The sequence below is a fragment of the Malus sylvestris genome, chromosome 12 (assembly GCF_916048215.2).
Source record: "Malus sylvestris chromosome 12, drMalSylv7.2, whole genome shotgun sequence".
NCBI classification, from domain to species: domain Eukaryota; kingdom Viridiplantae; phylum Streptophyta; class Magnoliopsida; order Rosales; family Rosaceae; genus Malus; species Malus sylvestris.
Window position 1 is genome coordinate 24524019 of NC_062271.1, and position 19536 is coordinate 24543554.

The 19536-nt window shown below is 37.4% G+C and overlaps 2 protein-coding genes and 1 long non-coding RNA gene across 4 annotated transcripts; 1 reads left to right on the top strand and 2 right to left on the bottom strand.

Moving 5' to 3' along the window:
- Positions 1-7989: 7989 nt before the first annotated feature.
- Positions 7990-12415, top strand: LOC126591890 (chlorophyll synthase, chloroplastic-like). Of its 2 annotated transcripts, none has more exons than XM_050257601.1 (15): positions 7990-8200; positions 8400-8444; positions 8576-8667; positions 9119-9206; positions 9792-9877; positions 9966-10052; positions 10141-10206; positions 10293-10376; positions 10481-10542; positions 10872-10947; positions 11037-11099; positions 11182-11263; positions 11454-11518; positions 11692-11739; positions 11968-12415. In XM_050257601.1, exons 1-15 carry the CDS (start codon positions 8095-8097, stop codon positions 12028-12030), a joined length of 1113 nt encoding a protein of 370 aa, XP_050113558.1. In that variant the 5' UTR covers positions 7990-8094; the 3' UTR covers positions 12031-12415. The 2 variants fall into 2 exon arrangements, with proteins under 2 accessions (XP_050113558.1, XP_050113557.1); XM_050257600.1 differs by having other exon boundaries at positions 7991-8200; positions 11442-11518.
- A 1578-nt stretch (positions 12416-13993) lies between these two features.
- LOC126593909 (em-like protein GEA1) lies at positions 13994-14839 on the bottom strand. The gene is made up of 2 exons (XM_050260079.1): positions 14670-14839; positions 13994-14575 (listed from the first exon to the last, which is right to left on the bottom strand). The coding sequence occupies exons 1-2, from the start codon at positions 14800-14802 to the stop codon at positions 14229-14231; spliced, it is 480 nt and encodes a 159-aa protein (XP_050116036.1). The 5' UTR covers positions 14803-14839; the 3' UTR covers positions 13994-14228.
- A 2269-nt stretch (positions 14840-17108) lies between these two features.
- Positions 17109-18544, bottom strand: LOC126592838 (uncharacterized). The gene is made up of 4 exons (XR_007612815.1): positions 18476-18544; positions 18233-18392; positions 18058-18126; positions 17109-17339 (listed from the first exon to the last, which is right to left on the bottom strand). It is a non-coding gene; the product is annotated as an uncharacterized LOC126592838 (long non-coding RNA).
- Between the last annotated feature and the right edge of the window lie 992 nt (positions 18545-19536).

Consider the following 19536-nt stretch of genomic DNA (forward strand, 5'->3'; position numbering starts at 1 on the left):
GACAAACATAGCTTATTAGAGCAAGTCCACCCCTAAGGACTTTGTGCCAGCACCCAACGTATTTATCCACTCAAGTGAACAGTAATAGACCCCAATGAATAGTAATAGACCAAAGCATCTTCATCCCTAACAAAAAATAGCCTAGTCCATTTTATTAAAATATTATTATTATTTATTATAAAATAATAATTTTTTAATAATTTTATATTTAATTTCTGACTTTGTAGAAATAAAAAAAATTAAAATGTTTTCAATTTCATCGCTCCACCCCTGCACTTCCTTTCTCAATTTCTCAACTTCACTGCTGCACACCTGCACTTCTGCACTTCATTTCTCAACTTCACCGCTGCACACCCCTGCACTTCCCTCCTATCTTCCAACTCTTCCCCTCCTCCTCTGCTATCATCAACAAGATCAGACCAAACTCCTGCAAAACCAAAAGATTCAATCTTGGTGCCAGCTCTGCAGAGCTTATCGTCGACGACGATGGGGTTGGCGTCGTCTTCCCCCGTGGGGAGTCGTTTGGTGGAGAAGAAATACAGTCGGGTCTTCCCCCTTGACCTGACCTGGCGCGTAAAAAAGGAAGGAAAAAAAATGGTGACTAATGTCACGCTGGCGTCATACGGGCCAGTCCATTGCTTTGTCAATTTTAGGCTGGTATGGAGACCAGCTTGAGCTGAGTGCCAGGCAAGAACACGGGGTGGAGAGGATTGGCTGAGTGCCAGCCTTGTTTTTTGGCTAAGTGCCGGGCTCTCTTCTTCCCGGTGGACTTGCTCTTAAGTAATGCGCATTGACATACGGTACCTTACTACTATATGGGTTGGTTTGGTATTGCTGTGCTTTGAAAAAAAGTTGTTGTGAGAATAAGCGGCTGTGCTGTGAGAATAAGCGGTTGTAAAATAAATCAGCAGAGTGTTTGGTAAACTTTTTTGTAAAAGTGCTTTTGGAAGAAAAAAAAAAGTTGTCTGATAGTGGGTCTTTTCATTAAAGGAGCACTGTAGCTCCGTGTGCTTTGAAAAAAAACCAATTTTCCAAAGCTGCAAATAGCAGCTTCAGCTTTTTCTCACAGCAACTTCCAAAATAAGCCCATTTTTTTTTAGTTTACCAAACACGTAAAACCCTCATAGCTTTTTTTCATGGGTGCTTTTTTTTTTATGCACCTCACTCCCAAACCATCCCTATATCCCATTACTTATCATGCAGGTTCGGGACATGGTAACATGGACCACAGTAGAATTGGGTGCTACAAATGATTGATAACCTACTTACCTTTTTGTTCCAAGATCATTTGAAGGAAGGTACAATCCGAGTCACTCGACCCCCCGGTTGGTTGACAAGTCACTTGGTAAGGTAGAAAATGTAGAATCAGGATCCTCTTTGGATCCTCTTTGTGAGAATCTCAGGGATCCTCCAATCATATTCGGTCATCGTATATCGTACGATCAGAAATTATTGTAAATTTTTTTATTTAAAATTAAATATAAATAGTACCTGATGAAAACTAACCGCACGATGTACGATGAATGAATGTACTTGGAGGATCCTCGAGATCCTCACAAAGAAGTTCCGGAGAGGATCCTCAATCGAAAATGTATAAGACTTTTGGTACCATCATGCACTAAGAAACTTCCAAATGCATTATAATATTGCTAGGGATAATCCGCCCACGCGTCAATCCAAGTTGTTAATATTTATATCTATATATTTACGGTGGGTTTTGCATAGGGCTGGGTTCGGTTTTTTGCTAAAACCGAAACCAAACCGAAATTTCGGTTTGGTTCGGTTCGGTCCATTTTTTTTTCGGTTTTTTTCGGTTCGGTTTTTTTCGGTTTCGATTTTTTTCGGTTCGGTTTCGGTTTTTTTTCGGTTTTTTCCATGATTTTTTTTTAAAATTCTGAAACAAATCTGCAATAGTTAGAGCATTGAAGATGCAGAAATTTCTGCATCAAATAAATACGAACTGGGACGATTGGCCATGGATCTGCAACGAACCCCTGTCCGAACATTGAAAAAATTAAAAAATCGAGTAACACAACCGACTAACCGAGTTCGGGGATTAGGTTGTATCGACTTGCTCATATTGCTTTCAGATCAAGTACTTTTTAAGAAGCTATATTAAATCCCAACTCAGATTGCATTATCTCAGCAAGTAAACAAACTTAAAGTGAATCAGCAATACTAAAAATACGAATAGAAGATAATGAGATACCGGAACACCAAGATATATAAGCTCAAAACTTATCCATTCAACAGACGCAACAAAACTTAAAAAGTAAATACTCTCAACAAAACTTGAAAAATTATCCATGGATCTGCAACGATTAATGACTGCCCTCGTCCGCCGTCAACTGCCCATCAGTCCCATGTTGTGCCACTGGACTGCTCCACTGCCACTGTGGTTTGGCTCTCCTCTTTGCTACCGTCGAAATCCACAAAGAGAGATAGTGATTTGGAGGAAGAGAGGAAGGGGAGAGAAAGAGAGAGAGAGAGAGGCAGAGAGGAAATAGCGGAGGGGAGAGAGTGCTTGAGAAAAGGGAAAACCGAAATGGGATTGGGAGAGTGACGGCTAGGGTTTTTAATCTTAAGAAATTTTATAAAGCATTAAATATTAGAAACATATAAATATATTACTGGTACAATTATAACAACACAAAGCCTGTCAAGTTGGCTTGAAGGAATTATCCCCCCTGGACGGAAGGGGTTCGATTCCTCACAGCAGCAGGTTTAAAGTATTTATATTTAATTTTAAGTTAAAAGGTTGTTGATTGCTCAAAAAAACTAAAAAACTTTTCTGAAACCCTGGAGGCATGAGGATTCGAACCCATGCGCAGGGGCTTGAAAAGTTTCAAGCAAACCAACTTGGTGGTTATGTCTTGTTATGATTGTATCACTAAATTATTTATAATATTGAAAAAAAATTAAATATATATATCTGTTCTGTTCGGTTCGGTTTGGTTCGGTTTCCGAACCTTAAAAACCGAAACCGAACCAGCCAGATTCGGTTCGGTTCGGTTTGGCAGTTTCGGTTCGGTTTTTTTCGGCCTCGGTTCGGTTTGGTTTTCGATTTTTTTCGGTTTTCGGTTATTTGAACCCACCCCTAGTTTTGCATGAACTTGAGAGTTGCTCACTCATACGTGGGTGAATCGAAGCGAAAATTACTTTGTATAGTATCGCAATCAAATATTACTAATTAAGACCACAAATTCAAATATATTATAATTTCACTTAACTTTAAGATGTTACTAGCACACTAAAACATTCATTCTACAATTTCGAACATGTGAAAATACAAAGGAGAAAGCACATGTAGAAAAGTGCAGACTCACGTTTTCGAAATGTCATTAACAACTCACCACAATAACATATTCTATATCAATTAAGGTAATGGAAAAAATAGTAATCTCTCTTTCACATTGAATCATTGATCGATGTATCTTCCACTTCGCAAGTAAGTTAAATTTCCTAAACTTTTTGAAGTTTTTGTTTATTGGTAACCCTACAAACCTTTTGAAGTTGTTTAACTATAAAAAGTACCATTAAAAGGTGAAAACCTTATTTAAATAGATTTAATGGATGGATAATCAAACAATATTTAGATAGTGTAGAAAGGTGATAGAGTTGAGAATAACTAAGAAACAACTTTTGATGTTGTTTTTTGAGTCAGTATTTATTGAATTTCATTTTTTTGGGTGTTGAACTTGAAAGAGATAGATCTTTAACTAATAGTTTATTGGCCAAAATGGTTCTTAATTGGTATATCTCTTTATTTTAATCCATAAGATTTCAAATCAATAGAATTAGTCATTGAGATTGTCGCTCGTCAATCGTTTTGTGAAAATCTCCGTTAAATTGAAAAAACCACCAGTTCAGGCGGAGAGGTTGATTCGATAAAAATACCCTTAATGTAACGGAGATTTTCACAGAATGACTAAAATGATTAACGGTGGACAATCTCAGATATCACTTATATAAAATTTCAATGATTATTTTGGCTAAAAGCCTTAAATAATTTTCAGTCCCTTTCGCCTAGTAGGTACATGGCTAACATTGCTGATGGTAACAAAAACTAAAATACAATGAGTCAGCCAAGAAAAAACAGAAAACAAATAAATACAAAGAAGCTTGGGGGTGATGATATATCTGTTTGCTTCAATCTTTTGAACATTTTTTATATTTTATTTTCTGTAACATGATTTTTTTATTTTTACCTAGACAAAGTTAACTCATCTGGATATTTTTTAAAAAGTAAAAACAAACAAACAAGCAAGTTTACGCATAATTTACATCATTTACTTATCGTTTTTTTGTTGAAAAATGTGTCTTTTTCATGTGTGCAAAAATAGTTTATGAGTCCGACTCCATCAAGTCTCAATCACCGCAACCAATCTTCATCAATCTTTATTGGGCCAAGATTTTGTCTCGTGACCTAATTTATGATTATTTCAATTTCTTATGTATAAATATTTTGTTTAAATTAAGTACGGTTCACTTCGATGACATCTGTGAAAAAATTACCAATTTTTTTATCATCCTAGTCCTACTATTTTGGAGCTATATATAAGTTGTGAAAGTCAAATAGTTCGATATCATAATCTAAAGATTATTAGTTTGTGTTTTTCTTTTTGTTTGTAGCGTGAAAAATTAGTTTGTGGTAATTGTACTTCAATCAATGTCCATCAAGACTTGAATTATCATTGATTTAATTTTTAAACGAGTATTATTTAAATTCGGCACTTTGTACTTCAACGGAATATACAAAAAATTATCATTTTGCAATCATCTTCTCCTTAATATTTTGGAGCTCTAAGCCGTGAAGTAGTGAAGTAGCGACGAAGTTTGAAGAAATAATATGCTCAAAATTAGAATAAGTAAAGAGTTCGATGCGATGATTTGAATAATTAGCTTCTATATGGGGTAGTTAAGATCTAGCATTGCATATGCTTGTTTGATACCATGTATGCACAAGAATGACGACACAAAAGATTGGTTTGTTGGCAATTAGTGTTAGCATCTCTGCATCTGCAGAGGTAAAGTGTCCTCTAAGTTGGGAAAGTTCTCCCATAATGTTCCACTTTTAGGCAAGAGGCTCTGTGCTAAATGGGATTGGGAATTGGATTCCCTTGAAGCATATGTAGGATTCCAAATTCCTAAATGGTAGCAAGGAAACGTGAAGATTGTGAACGAAGGAAGTATATATAAGGGAATTAATAGGAGAGAATTTTCTGCACCAAGTGGATTTGGGGAATGGAGCATCTTCCTATGCTGCCAAGGTTCTCTCTGGAGAGGGAATTTGGATTATCTCTGGACCTTACTAACTTGCTGTTCTGAGCCTACGGATCAAAAAATTTGGGTTCGTGGTTTGTGTAAAGAGATCTGAAACTCTTGATTTGTGAGAGGTGGGCCATTGAAATGAGTTGATAGGGACCGTCTGATTGAATTTGAATGGTCAAGATTGCCTAATCTTTGGATTTCAGACTGTGAAATTCAAAGAGGATCTCTAAACCCTAGACCCGATCAAGTCTTCCTCCTAGAGGACTTTGAAATAATATGATCCATAACAAAGATTGATGGAGAGAGAGGGAGGGAGAGGGAGAGATTTTGGCATAAGGACCAAATTATTACTTTAGGGTTTCGATATATACTCTGAGGACATTATTTATACTCCATTAACCATAATAATAGAGTGAGGTTTGTACAGATTTTGATCCTTTATATTTTTTAAGGGAACATTTTAGAATTGAGTGAAAGGTGAAACCCATCTCATATTTTGCATCAACATTACAAGACTTTTCCTTATTCCTATTGCATATATTCGATAGGTATCACACTATGTCACTTTCTTCGCTCATATGAGATTATGTGAGAAACGATAGTGATACAATCGGAATATGTAACAATAACATCATAGTTTTTTTTTCCTTCTTATTTATAATATGAGAAGGAGAGAAGAAGAAAGAGTGACACAGTGAAGATACACAATGTTATCAATAAAATTGTTTGGCCTAATAGGATCAAATCTTTTGAGAGCTCAATTGAGTGTCCAAGATAATGATAGTAATACTAACATGAGAGTGCACGATGGAGAGATGTATTGTCGACCAAAAATTTTCTTCATAGTATGGTCGAAGATTTGAGAGTCAAAATGATCGTCCGAGACAATGCAATAATAATGTAAAGATCCTCAAAATTAAAATAGCACTATTAATTGTATGACGTAATCATTCTGGAATCTGCATCCATTCATCATTTTCTTGATTCAGAAAGATTTTTCAGTGTGCCGGAAATACAACCCGATACATCAAATGTAATAATAAAATTGGTTAGAAACTTTGTTAAAAAAAAATTCAACAAATTATATTATGACACTTAGTGTACCAACCGCGTTCCCAACACTCCAAAAAGTTTCATTGTTAACAGAAAATCCAAAAATCCTTCATTCAGGAATCCAAACTTTATGAATGATTTTCCTTAACTAATTATGCTTCCTAGTGCTTGGTACGTTGAATTAAATGCATGCCATATTTGGGCTTTTGGGCCTAACTTGGGCTTTGTTCGAAATACTTGTAAAAGCAGCAGCCTGGCGTAATATGCACCGTCCAATGACCCCAAATGCTTTTGGGGCTCCACTTTTTGGTTGTGACCCATGGACATCAAATGGAGCCTTCATGGAGCTCCACTTTTCTGTACCGTCTTCTTCAGAATATATCTTGGAAACTCAAATTCTACAATTTTGGATCCAAACGCAATGTTTTCCAATTGAACAAACCCATCCTCAGTTAGCTTGATCTAATTGCATCTTAATTTTATGTTAGTTGTAATAACAAACATTTTTGTTTCTATCCAATTCGCGAGAACTTGTGTTGCTTGAGAGAGATCAACAATAACCAAAAAATTGATTGACGGAGATATAAAACGAGTTGAGATTGAAATATTGAAATATATAATGACTTGTTTTGACGAATTCGTTGAGATTAGCAGAATAGACGTTATTAGTGACCTGCGTAACTAGTGACTAAGTTGTCTGAATTGAAATCATTGTTTTGAATGGTGGGCTCTCGCCGAAGATGGTGAGACATGGAGGAGTAGGTGGGATCTCATGGGTATGTAATTAACACAACATTACTGTTCTGTTGGTGATATGAACAAATAGACGGCGATGGTTAATCAGAAGATATAAATGACGGATCTAGTCAAATAAGTCTGATATCAAGAGGACTTAATAAAATTATTATTATTTCAACTTTTAATTATGTTTAATACGACCACCCAAAATATAAATTAGCAACAATAATTATAATTTCAATCCATGAATCCAATATTAGTATTTATTTTTCTCCGTTTTTTTGGTCAAATTATTTATTTTTCTCTTTATTTCAACTTTTTATATTTTGGGAAAAACCACCATAATTATAAACCTTGAGACAACTGAGCGCGAGAGAGGATCCTCATTGAATTCTTTTTGTGAGGATCGCTAAGATCCTCTAATCATATCCGTTTATCGTATATCATGAGACCAATTTTTATCAGATACTGTTTATATTTAATTATAAATAAAAAGATTTACAATGATTTTTTATCGCACAATATACGATAAATGGATATAATTAAAAGATCACTGGATTCTTATAAAGACAATCCGACTCCTAGGACGGAGCGCATCAGTGGGACTCAGTACGAGGATGTATTACATCAACCTGTTCCAATAAATGCCAAAAAGTAAGGGTACTAAAACTTAACTAACGTCAACCCACCAATCCCACACCTCCACGTAATCACTCACAGTTTAAACGGGGTACTCTACGAGAGATTTTTCAATGCGATCGTTACACAATGTGGTATACCACACGTATCATTATATAAATGGTGGGATATGTGTGTTAAAAAATTAATAACTTAAAAAATAAAATTTATAATCACTTGCATAAAAACATATGATACATGTTCCGTCACAATAAAAAATTTCTACCACATCAACCCCCTTTTGTTTCCTCGTCAAACATTTATCACAGGTAGTATAGTTATCGGCTAGTCAGCGCAGTAGCTCTTCCACTTCATCTCCCTCCGCACTCGGCCAGTAAGCTCCTTACAGCTCCAATGGCGTCCGTGCTCAATACGGTGTCGTCTATCACCTTATCGAAGCTCAATACCAACCGAGTTCGGGCTCAGTCCGCCTTCGCGCCGGTTTCCGTGTCGTTTACCAGTGAGTCCACTCGCTTATTTGCTCCGTGTTTGGTTGCCGGCGAATTCAAATTCCAGCAAAACAATGCTCAAGTTTCATTTCCAACCTCCAATCCAATTTTTTCAAATTTTTAATTCCTTTTCAATTTATTTGTTCTCATTAATCTATTGACAAGTGAGATTTACTGATTGAGATTTTTCGAAAATTTTGAAATTTGCAGGAAGGAGGCTTACTGTTAGGGCTGCGGAGACAGATACGAACGAAGGTTTTTTGTTATATTAAACTATAAAGATTCTGCATTTCCTTTTGTTTTTGTGAAATTTGAGAGTGGGAGGGGATTATAGGGAGAGATTTTGAGTTTTGAAGTTTGAGATTTGTGTTTTTTTTTTTTGGTAGCGGTTGAATCTGCGGTACCGGAGAAGGCGCCTGCGAAAGGCGGTTCGAGCTTCAATCAGCTTCTGGGGATTAAAGGAGCTTCAAAGGAAACTGTATGTCATCAATGTTGGTTCTTTATTATATGAGTTTTAGTACCTTCTCTTTGTGTGTGTTGGTGTGTTTGCATAAATTTGGTTTTCTTCATATGATCCTTGAAGCTTTATTTTGTTGAACCGAACTCGGGGAAGAACTTCTTTTTGTCTGTTGGTAAATTGGTAGTGGCTGGAATAACTTTTACATGCATTTTGTGTGTAAGAAGAAGATGAATGCTTAGCATTTAAATCCTGAAAAGAAAAAAAGAAAGTAATAGGTGTTTTTGGAATAGTTGGTACTTTACACGACGGCATTTTGTTCACTGCGATTATGGTGTCTAATTAGTAAAGTGGATGGTCTGAGTTTTGGGTTTTAGTTAATATGCTTTTTTAGTGGATAATAAGTTGATAGAATCATAGTGACTAAAAACTTTTTGAGACGGGAGTTGAATCTGTGAGTTAAACTGTGCAGAACACATGGAAGATTCGGCTTCAGCTGACAAAACCTGTAACTTGGCCTCCACTGGTATGGGGAGTGGTTTGCGGAGCTGCTGCTTCTGGTATGCTCGTCCTATATACCTGAGCATTCATAGTTCGAACTCTCTAGTTACGTTATACTTGTTGGTTCATGATTGAAAATTCTGTATGGAGCTATTTAAGTCCTCTACAACTTAAAATGCACAGAAATATTCCTGTTTCCCATCTCCTCCCAGTTCTCATTTTCAAAAGCTTACTTTACTTCAGAAGTTCCTGCATTAATACTGCCATGTTATCTTTGGATGTGCTGCTTTCCATGAACACTTTCTGGAAAAAAAAAAAGTATACTAATTTATGAAATACTCTCTGGCTTGGCCAGTCAACCTATAAGATTACATACATGAGCCAGAATATTTTCCGTTTATGATGAATGTGGTCGGTATTTGGACTTGGAGATCCATTACGGATAAGAACTGGCACTTTACCATAATATTGATGCGAGAGCATGTATGCTACTCTATGGTGTCGGAGTGGTCAGAAGCTTTTGACAACCCATCTAATATTATATTAGTGGCATTTGTTATGAGTTGTAATGTGGAATTCCAGTTAAATTCTCTACTTATCCCTTGTCCATGAATTACTTTTGAGGATATTTTTTCACGTTGTAGGAAATTTTCATTGGACTTTTGAGGACGTTGCTAAATCAATAATGTGCATGTGCATGTCCGGCCCTTTTCTCACTGGTTATACCCAGGTATGATGATTTACTTGGGATGCATAGTTTGGTTTTGGTTTTGATTGGTGAGATCTTTATCGTCCCATAACTCCATGCCTTTTTTTAGACTCTAAATGACTGGTATGACCGAGAGATTGATGCAATTAATGAACCTTATCGTCCAATTCCCTCAGGAGCAATATCTGAGAATGAGGTAAGGGTACTAGCTGTATTTTGCTTTATTGTATAAAAACTGATGGATGATGACTGTATTTTTAATCCTGTAATTTGTTTTCGTTCAGGTTATTGCTCAAATATGGGTGCTGCTTTTAGGAGGCCTTAGCTTTGCTGGTATATTAGATGTGTGGGTAAGTATTCAAATGATGGACTGGCTCTTTCTTACACTTGTAAATATTTAGATCGGATGTCAATCATGAATAACTGTCCTTTTCAGGCAGGACATAACTTCCCAATATTATTTTACCTTGCTTTGGGTGGATCCTTGCTATCATACATTTACTCCGCTCCACCTTTAAAGGTAGTTTTCCCCACTATTAACAAATCAAACACTTTGCTTTGTTTGATGTTCCAGAAGAAACTTTGCTTAAGCCCTGACAATGCTTCATGAGTTGTTGCTTGCAGCTGAAACAAAATGGATGGATTGGAAATTTTGCCCTTGGTGCAAGTTATATCAGTTTGCCATGGTGCGATATCCCCTGCATTATATTTCTTTTGTGATTTACAAAAATTAGATCTTTCATATAAGGGCCTGAGAACTCGTGATTCAGGGATCATTTTGTACTTATGATTGATATAAACGTATTTTGCACCCAAGAAATAAATTGAATTAAATGGTTATCATCCCTCCTTGTTCTTGTAATTGTGTACCTGTTAGGACTCTTGTCACAACAGGTCTTCATTACTAATAAAGAACTGTGACCAATGATTTCGTGTAGTTTGGTTGAATCCTAGAAACTGTTTTAGATATCCATGGTGCTGGGTAACGGATTTCAGTTCAATCTCTTATTGACAGGTGGGCTGGTCAGGCATTATTTGGGACCCTCACACCTGACATAATCGTCCTCACACTCTTGTACAGCATAGCTGGGGTATGTTTCTGAAAGAAGTATCTTAACATGTGTCTACATAATTGCTCCAACCCAACTGATTGCATTTTTTTGTCCTGCCACATTTTCAGTTGGGAATTGCTATTGTAAACGACTTTAAAAGTGTGGAAGGAGATAGAGAACTGGGACTTCAGGTCTTTAATCTTCTCCTTTACAATGTTTTTAGCACTCTTAGTTGTAGTAACGTAACATTATTTGTGGCAATGCTGTTTGCAGTCACTCCCTGTAGCTTTTGGTTCTGAAACTGCCAAATGGATTTGTGTTGGTGCCATTGACATCACTCAGTTATCAATCGCTGGTATGTTCATCTTCGTTGTGCAGATTGTTGAAGCTGATTGTTGTGATTATCGGACTTTGGATTGTGTTGTTTATGAGTGACCAAGCTAATCCTGTATAGTTTGGAATACAAATGACTGAATTAGAGTTAATTGTACAAATAAAGACGATTCATGTGACATCTGTTGAATGGTTTGCAGGTTATCTGCTAGGGGCTGGTAAACCATATCATGCATTAGCTCTCCTTGCCTTGATAGGTCCTCAAGTCTTTTTCCAGGTAGATCTCTTTTTAAAAGGTTGTTGATGATCAGCTAAATGGTAACCAGAATCGTATGCTAAATGGTGAACAAAACCGAGATAAACGCTTCTTATCCCGGTTTTGACACAGATTTTAACAGACATGACTCATAAGTCATAAGTACTTTGCTTACGAAATTTCGTGCTCTGCAGTTCAAGTACTTTCTCAAAGACCCCGTCAAGTACGATGTTAAATATCAGGTATTATTTCAAGAGCCTTTCTACTGTACATCAACTTATATTACACCTTGCCTCCTAAGTGGCTCAGATTCACCCGTTAATTCCATTAGATTCTTGAGCTCACATTCCGCCATTAGATTCTGCAGTATGCGTAACACATTGATATACTCTAGGATTTTCGTTCCTTCAAACCCCGGTATTGTACCATCAAAGAATGAGATATTCAAATTTGCTCTGCGTGTATTCCAGGCCAGTGCGCAGCCGTTTCTCGTGCTCGGTCTTTTAGTAACAGCATTGGCGACAAGTCATTGACATTTTGAAGCACATGGGTCGAAAAAGGAGAAGAAAAGAGAGAGAGAGAGAGCGAAAATTACACGACCACCCAATGCAGAGCTGGGGCAGTCAGGTAGAACAGCTAATGCCAAAGTATGTCTTCCATCACTTGTAGCAAAGTTTTGTTGACGATCACGAATTATCATCTGTGTTTTGATTACTACCTTGGGAAATGGAGGTTGCTGCTGTAAATATGGTGCTGCATTTGGCGGTGTTCATTTATCTTTAGGGAAATGATGGATTCATTCGACCGCCGATTTTGTCACACTTGAGATTTCGTGTTGCTCGTCTCACTTGAGCCTAATAACTAGATTCTTCTGTTGTTCTATATAAATTCTACCGTTTGTTGTGTTACAGTGACAAAGGATTGTGTCCTATAAGGCCTTATTTAGTAAGGAGGATTAGATTGGAGTGGAATGGGCAGGACACTGTTGAAGGTAGAGATTATCCATTTCATTCCAATCCGGTCCTCGATGGTCGATATCGAACGAGCTGACACCAACCCTCAAGGTGGAAGCAATCAACTGCCCGATACCTCGATTGCTCTCACAAAAAATGGAATTTGGATTCTCGCTCGATCCTCTTTGTGAGGATTCTATGAATCATTCATCGCACATCGTGCGGGTCAGAAATCATTTTAAATATTTTTGTTTAAAATTAAATACAAATAAGACAAAAACTACGAATGTGATTTACGAACTCTCACCAAAAGAATCCGGAGAGGATCCTGTCCCCAAAAAAGGGCAATTCGCAAAATATTGAGTCGTTCTACTCCCCCCCCTACATCGAAATTGGTAGAAATCACCCATAACTCATTAGGGACTTGTGATTCTGAATAATGTTTAATCATATATATAAGATCGGAAGCATTCAGTGTTCAATAAACTCAATCTCTATTGAGCACCTATGCATAAGCGTGTTTGAATCTTCCGACATCTTCTACATTCAACTTGGACAACCATACGATTTTGCATCTATTTTTCCATTTAAAATTTATTGGATTTAATCAGGCGATTTGCATCTATTTTTTCATTTAACATTGTTGACGAGGCCATCGTGCTATTTAAACTCTTCGATTTATTCTTAAAATATAGTACTTATTCTGTTAAGAAGCCCTCCTATCACCGAGACTAATGGAAGGGTTTCTTGTACAAGTGCTTACAAAAAAAGCAATTTATAGTTTTCAAAAATGATGAATGATTATTCAAGTACTGGATAATTAGATGAATAAAATGCTTCAGCTGCAGATCCATTTTTTTGGTTTTTTTTTAAGACATTTATGAACAATTATGTTTGTTCTTTAAAAATTCCTAGAATTATAAAACATTCCTCTTGCAATTTTTTTTCTTTAAAAATCGGTTCAAAAAATAAAAATCCCCCTTGAGAGAATAAATTTTTCTTTAAAAATCGGTTCAAAAAAATAAAAATCTCCCTTAAGAGAATTTTTTTTTAATTATGACGGGAACACAGATAATTGATACACCACGTATTTTTAAGTAGAAGCTACGTAGAAGCAAGCAGATTGGATTTGTTTAATTTAGTTTCCCCCAACCATCTAAAATTGGTAGATAAAAAAAATTAAGATATTCATTTCTTAGTAGAATTTTTTTTTTCAATTAATAACACATTCTACCATCTATATAAAGACATATCTATAGAATGACATATGATGTACCTGACATGTGATGTACCATGTCATATGCCGGTCACACTGAAAAAATCTCTCATATGAGAGAACGAAATGGTAGTTCAGCTTCCATTCCAAATATTGGTGCTAACACTCCAGATTGACTATTAATCGTTACCTCAATATCGATACTCGATATTTCACCTGATCAGTTGGAAATGCAAAAGGGTGTTTGTAACATATCATTGATTCGCCCATTGATACAATTACCAGAAAGTTAAAAAAGTACAAACACTTATGTACAGACACTTAAAGTTAAAGAAACCTCAAAACAAGCTTGGATACACAAGATGCTGGCGATGTAATTTCCAACTCCGACCGACACTGAACACACTTGGACAAGCATTATTACTACAACCACCTACGAAGAACAAAGACATTAGACACACCACGCATCCTACAACCCTAGTTAAACCAAACTTAGAAACCCTAATAACAAAAACTACAAGTCAGAGGCCTTGGGCTTGGAAGCACTGGTTAATAATCCATGTTAGCGGCTCTTCGTCTTGTACTTGAACTCGTCAATCTCGATGCCTTCCTCGGCAGCACGCTCTCCTCCGGACTTGTCCTTAGTGCTAAGCCCGCCCTTTTTGCCCATCTCCTGGTACCCTTCATGTCCAATCTGCTCCTTCCTGGCCTCGCCTCCGCGGTGGCCCAGCTCCTGGTACCCTTCATGACCAAGCTGCTCCTTCCTGGCCTCGCCTCCACGTTGCCCCAGTTCCTGATACCCCTCATGACCTAGCTGCTCCTTCCTTGTCTCACCTCCGCGGTGGCCCAGTTCCTGGTACCCCTCATGACCTAGCTGCTCCTTCCTTGTTTCGCCTCCACGGTGGTGTCCTTCAACGCCATGCACACACAACTATCATTAGCCAGGTCCAAAAAGCTACGCACAGTAGATTGAAATTTAGGATGCATATTTTTTAAGGTTTACCTTCAGCAAGGTGCTCCTGAGCATCAAGGTTCTTGCCTCCCGTTCCCCCTGGAACGACGGTCTCTCCCTGCCTTGCCTTTTGGTCCAGTTCTTGCCTTCTCTGTGGGTCTCGCCTCTCCTGTTCGGATGCCATTTCTCTTATTCTTTCTCACGTCACGGAACTCTTTTGAATTTTGTCTGAAATTGTTGCTGAGTTAAATTGGAGGGAAATAGTTGTTTTTATAGGGGTGGGGATGGAAGGCGAGTGAGGAGGCAAAAGGGAGGAGGAGGTGACACGTAAGGGTACACGCGGCTGACGGGGAGCTTTGGAGTAATGCCACGTAGGTGTTTTTGTCAGTGAAGAAGTAGCATGGGGTTTGGAGAACGACACGAGTCCGTAGCTTCATGGTCATGAGAAATTTTTAGGTGTTCCGTCACCCCACATCACCATCACACTTGGTGTACTCATCCAATCAGGATATGCCACGTTTTCCATTAAAGTATTTGTTTAATTGATTTTCTTAAAAAATAAATCAGAGAGATTCTTTAATGGAAAACGTAGCATCTCCTGATTGGATGGGTACAACAAATGTTCATGGTGATGTGGGATGACGGGAACACCTAAAAATTTCTCCATGGTCATCACTGCTATAACTCTATATCTTTGTTTTCTACTTTTCACCCTATAGGTCTGCACCGAAGCAAATGTGCTGCTACAGTGCACCAGCACGCTTGCCTAGAGAGAGAGAGAGAGAGAGAGAGATTGTTCATAGTTTAAACTTCGAACTGATCGAATGGGTTTTGCGGTGAACGCGGCTGATGGGAGCTCTGGAGGTTTTGGGGTGATGCTACGCAGCTGATGTGCTCTGTCAAAACGGTGTTTAACTCTGCAGTAAGAATGACACGAGTCCATTGCTTTTTGGTGACTCACTCAACTCGGTCCACACTGAATCAGGCACCGTGCCAAATGATATGATCGATCTTGCAAATCATATACCATACTATTCTAATCTAATCTTGTCTAATCTAATATTAATCTAAAAATTGGGTACAAGGAAGCACAAATCAGCACTAAAAGTCACAAAAGCACAAAAATAATATTATTCAACTGAAAAGCTAAATATGAGGGGGCATGACATGAATTAAAAGCTATCATTTGCTACCAAAATGGACAGCAGCTTAAAAAAAAAAAAAATTGAATATTAAATGAGTTGTATAAATTTAATTTATTCTTTTTTAAAAGAATTATTATATAATATTATCTAATAAAATAATAATTTAATTTGACATGAGTGATGAGCACAACTTTAAATGATGTCAAACTATATATAAGCTTTCAAATTTAAATTTAGCTTTTTAGACCATCTTCAAAAGAAATATCAAATTATAAGAGTCAAATTACAATTGATGGTTGATTGGGCAATCTGAAGTCTTATGTCAAATTTTGTACTTCTTCAACCGAATTGTCAAATATTATTTTATTATTTAAATAGAGTTTTAAATTATTGTAATTATTAAAAAAAATGTTGAAACAAAATTTTTATTGGTTAAAATGTTAGTGGAATAAGGGACCCACTGACACACCCCGTCCCGAAGGAGGGCATGCTGGCCGTCACGTGAGAGTGACGTAACCATTTGCACAGTACGGAAGCTTTAAGATACAATTTATAAGTTGATACACCCGAAGGTGAGTCCTAATTTTGTCCAATCTGTCAGAACACCGTCGAATTCGTTGTAGTCACCACACCTTTGTGATTCATGAACCTGGAGGGGCGCAAAACCAAAATTGAGTGGGTCAGTAAAACAATTCTTTTCCAAATCCAAACATTTCTCAAAACGTTGTAACCCCTCTCCGTAAAACTTGTATACTTTCCCAGAAATGTAAAATATAAATATACATATATATTCTCAAAACTTCATTTTTACTATCTCAACATTTTTCTTTATCAATCATGCCATGCCATGTCTAATTCAACAGTTAAGTATGGATGCATCAACAATAATCATATCAGGTGCAAGAAAGTAATCAACCGGAGGCCCTCTAATAGCCCTGTACGGTTGAACCTAGAGCTCAAAATCTATCACTCTCACTCTGCCGGAGTCACCTCTGTGACCTGTTCGGCCTTCTGCACACAAGTTACGCTCTAGTGCTTTCTCATCAATCATCTGTGCACATAATCTAAGGTCACCCACCAGTCGAAATCTCACTAACACTCTACGACTGGCCCGTCGCACCCACTCCGCGTGGACTGTGCGACCAGCATCTACTTGGATCCAAGGCGAGCGTGCGATGCGGTGAATACTATAAGCACTAAACCATGGTGCAGGATTTGAGCTCAACATATATATCAACATCATCATAACAGTATTTAAATACTCACCTGATACTCACCTGTGCGTCCGCCGCACCAATTCATACATATGCATCATATATATCAATTCATATCATTTCATGCATGGCAATTCGATTCACATTTCTATATACTTTTCGCATACTTCTATGCATGGCATTTCAACTAATATATCTCATATACTTTTATACATTTTCATTTAAAGCATAATTTCATGCATTTTCAATTTCTGGGAAAACGGCAAGTATATATGTATACGGAAAACAAAACTGCCCACTCACCTGGAGTTCGCCCTACAACTCCCTAGCACAATACGCCAAGGCGTCATGACGATCGGCGCCTAAAACAATAATTAATTCCAACCTCAGAATTCATATTGATAGAATATATAACTTATATAAAATACGTCACTACGTAGTTCGGTCCGGAAGATCCACCACTCAGATTTTAAATCCATAACTTCCAGAGGTCCACAATATATCTCTAGGGTAACATCCTAAAATTTCATTACCATCCAACGGTCGGATCTCCGTCAATTTCCAAAACTAAGTGACGGTTAACATTTTATTTTATGAACTTACAATTCCAATTCCGGAAGATCCGTAACTCGGATTCCCAATCCGTAAGTTCCAATAATCCTCAAATATTACGTATTACAACGTATCAAAGTTTGGTAACGATCCAACGGTCGGATCATCAATTCACATTTTCACCTAATGCGAAAACTATAAAACGTTATTCGAACACCTAACCAACAATCCTTAATAACTTTCTCATACAGTGCTCAAATTGGGTATACGAATATACCACATTGATCTACTCGACGTCACGGACGTCGACATATTTTTAAAATAATTTTTTACTGTAGAACGCGCCCCCACGCGCCAAGGAAGGCACGGGTCCACGCGCCCCCACGCGCATCTTCTTCTTCCTTGGGTCGCCGGACTGGTTTTTCCGGCGGCCGTTTTTCAAATTGCCATAACTTTGTCATTTCTCAACGCAATCAAGTGATTCAAAAACGAAAGTTGTATCCCTTGAAGAGACCAAGAGAATGGTACCTTTCACAACACCTAGTTCGCCGTGGTTTGGCCAGAAACGGCCTCGAAAGCCTCGGAGGTCGCCGGAAACTGGGTATTTTTCAAATGAGTATAACTTCTTCAATACTCAACGAAATAGAGTGAAGAAAAAAAGGAAAGTTGTAGTACTTGACGAGACGAAGAGATTGATACCTACCTCGACTCCTAACTCGCCGGATATTCGCCGGAAAAAGCCTCGAAAGCTCCGGCCAAACTTTGAACTTGTCGATCTCCGTGTTCTTACGTCCAAAAACTTCCAACGAAGCACTCCGAGCTTCCTTGGGACTTCCTTAAGCTCACTGTGAGCTTATTTTAGCCTAAAACAAAGCCAATTCGAAGTTCATGAACAGTGCAATATCACGGGGTCCTTGAAAACTAAGGTTTTTGAAATGAAACTCACCTGAATTTAGTACCCACGTGATCGTGAAGTCCTCAGGATTCCAATGGTGGTCTCAAACTTGACGTTGGTGGAAGTTTTAGGGTGTTTTTGAAGTTGGTCAGTGAGTTCGAAGGAGAGAGAGACAGAGAGAGTGAGAAATCGTGAAGGAGGAGAGAGAGAGTGACACGGTACGGGAATTGGGGAAGGTTTTGAGGGATGTGGGATCCCCGTGTCCAACTCAATCTCAATTTCAAACTTTTAACATAGAGTCTTGGTTTAGGTTTCTAAAACCAATTAATATTCTAATTCACCAAAGTTTAAGAACCTTAAGTAAAAACAAGTGTCCAAATTACGTACTTTAGTCCCGTTTAGGGACATTTTCGTAACTTCACGTCCTCGGAATTAAAAATTCCGGGACGGGCTGTGACACCCACTATTTAAATGAATTAAAAATAAATTTGACATCAAATCACTAAGCCTTCAAATCCAATCAACAAATAACATTTCGGTTGGAGAGACTTTTGATATCAAATATGTACAATGGCATTCCACCTAGGATTTTGACATCTCCCTTGGAGATGCACTTAGCCAAAATGGTCCACGAGATTTGCACAACTCCTCACTTTGGTCCATGATATTTGAAATTAATAGAATTGGTCTATGAGTTGATCCACCATTAATTATTTTGGTCATTCCTTAAAAAATCTCCATTATATAACAATAGAATAACCAAAATACCCTTAATTTTTTGTCAAATCATTTTGACTCATTATTTATTAAATTGAGGGTATATTTATCATTTTGATCCTTATTTAACATAATTTTGCACAGAATGACCAAAATGATTGATGATGGGCAATCTCAGGAACCATTTCTATTGATTCAAATCTCAGGAGCCAAAGTGATGTGTTATGCAAATCTTATGAGCCATTTTGGCTAAAAAGCCTTTAAAATTTATGGTTAAAATTTGGCATTTTTTTAACAAACTAAAACTCTAATTTCTTTTAGAAAAATTGCTCCGTAATTTTTTTGGGAGAAATTATTCTGTAATTTGTTTTGTAACGTGTAAATTAACAACATAA

Bases quoted from the DNA above. Each gene is read 5' to 3' on its own strand.
- LOC126591890 (XM_050257600.1), top strand. From the start codon at position 8,095: ATGGCGTCCGTGCTCAATACGGTGTCGTCTATCACCTTATCGAAGCTC. The intron at 9,878-9,965 runs GTATGATGATTT...GCCTTTTTTTAG, and splicing joins TTCTCACTGGTTATACCCAG to ACTCTAAATGACTGGTATGA. The intron at 11,264-11,441 runs GTATGTTCATCT...AATGGTTTGCAG, and splicing joins CACTCAGTTATCAATCGCTG to GTTATCTGCTAGGGGCTGGT.
- LOC126593909 (XM_050260079.1), bottom strand. From the start codon at position 14,802: ATGGCATCCGAACAGGAGAGGCGAGACCCACAGAGAAGGCAAGAACTG. The intron at 14,576-14,669 runs GTAAACCTTAAA...ATGGCGTTGAAG, and splicing joins TCAGGAGCACCTTGCTGAAG to GACACCACCGTGGAGGCGAA.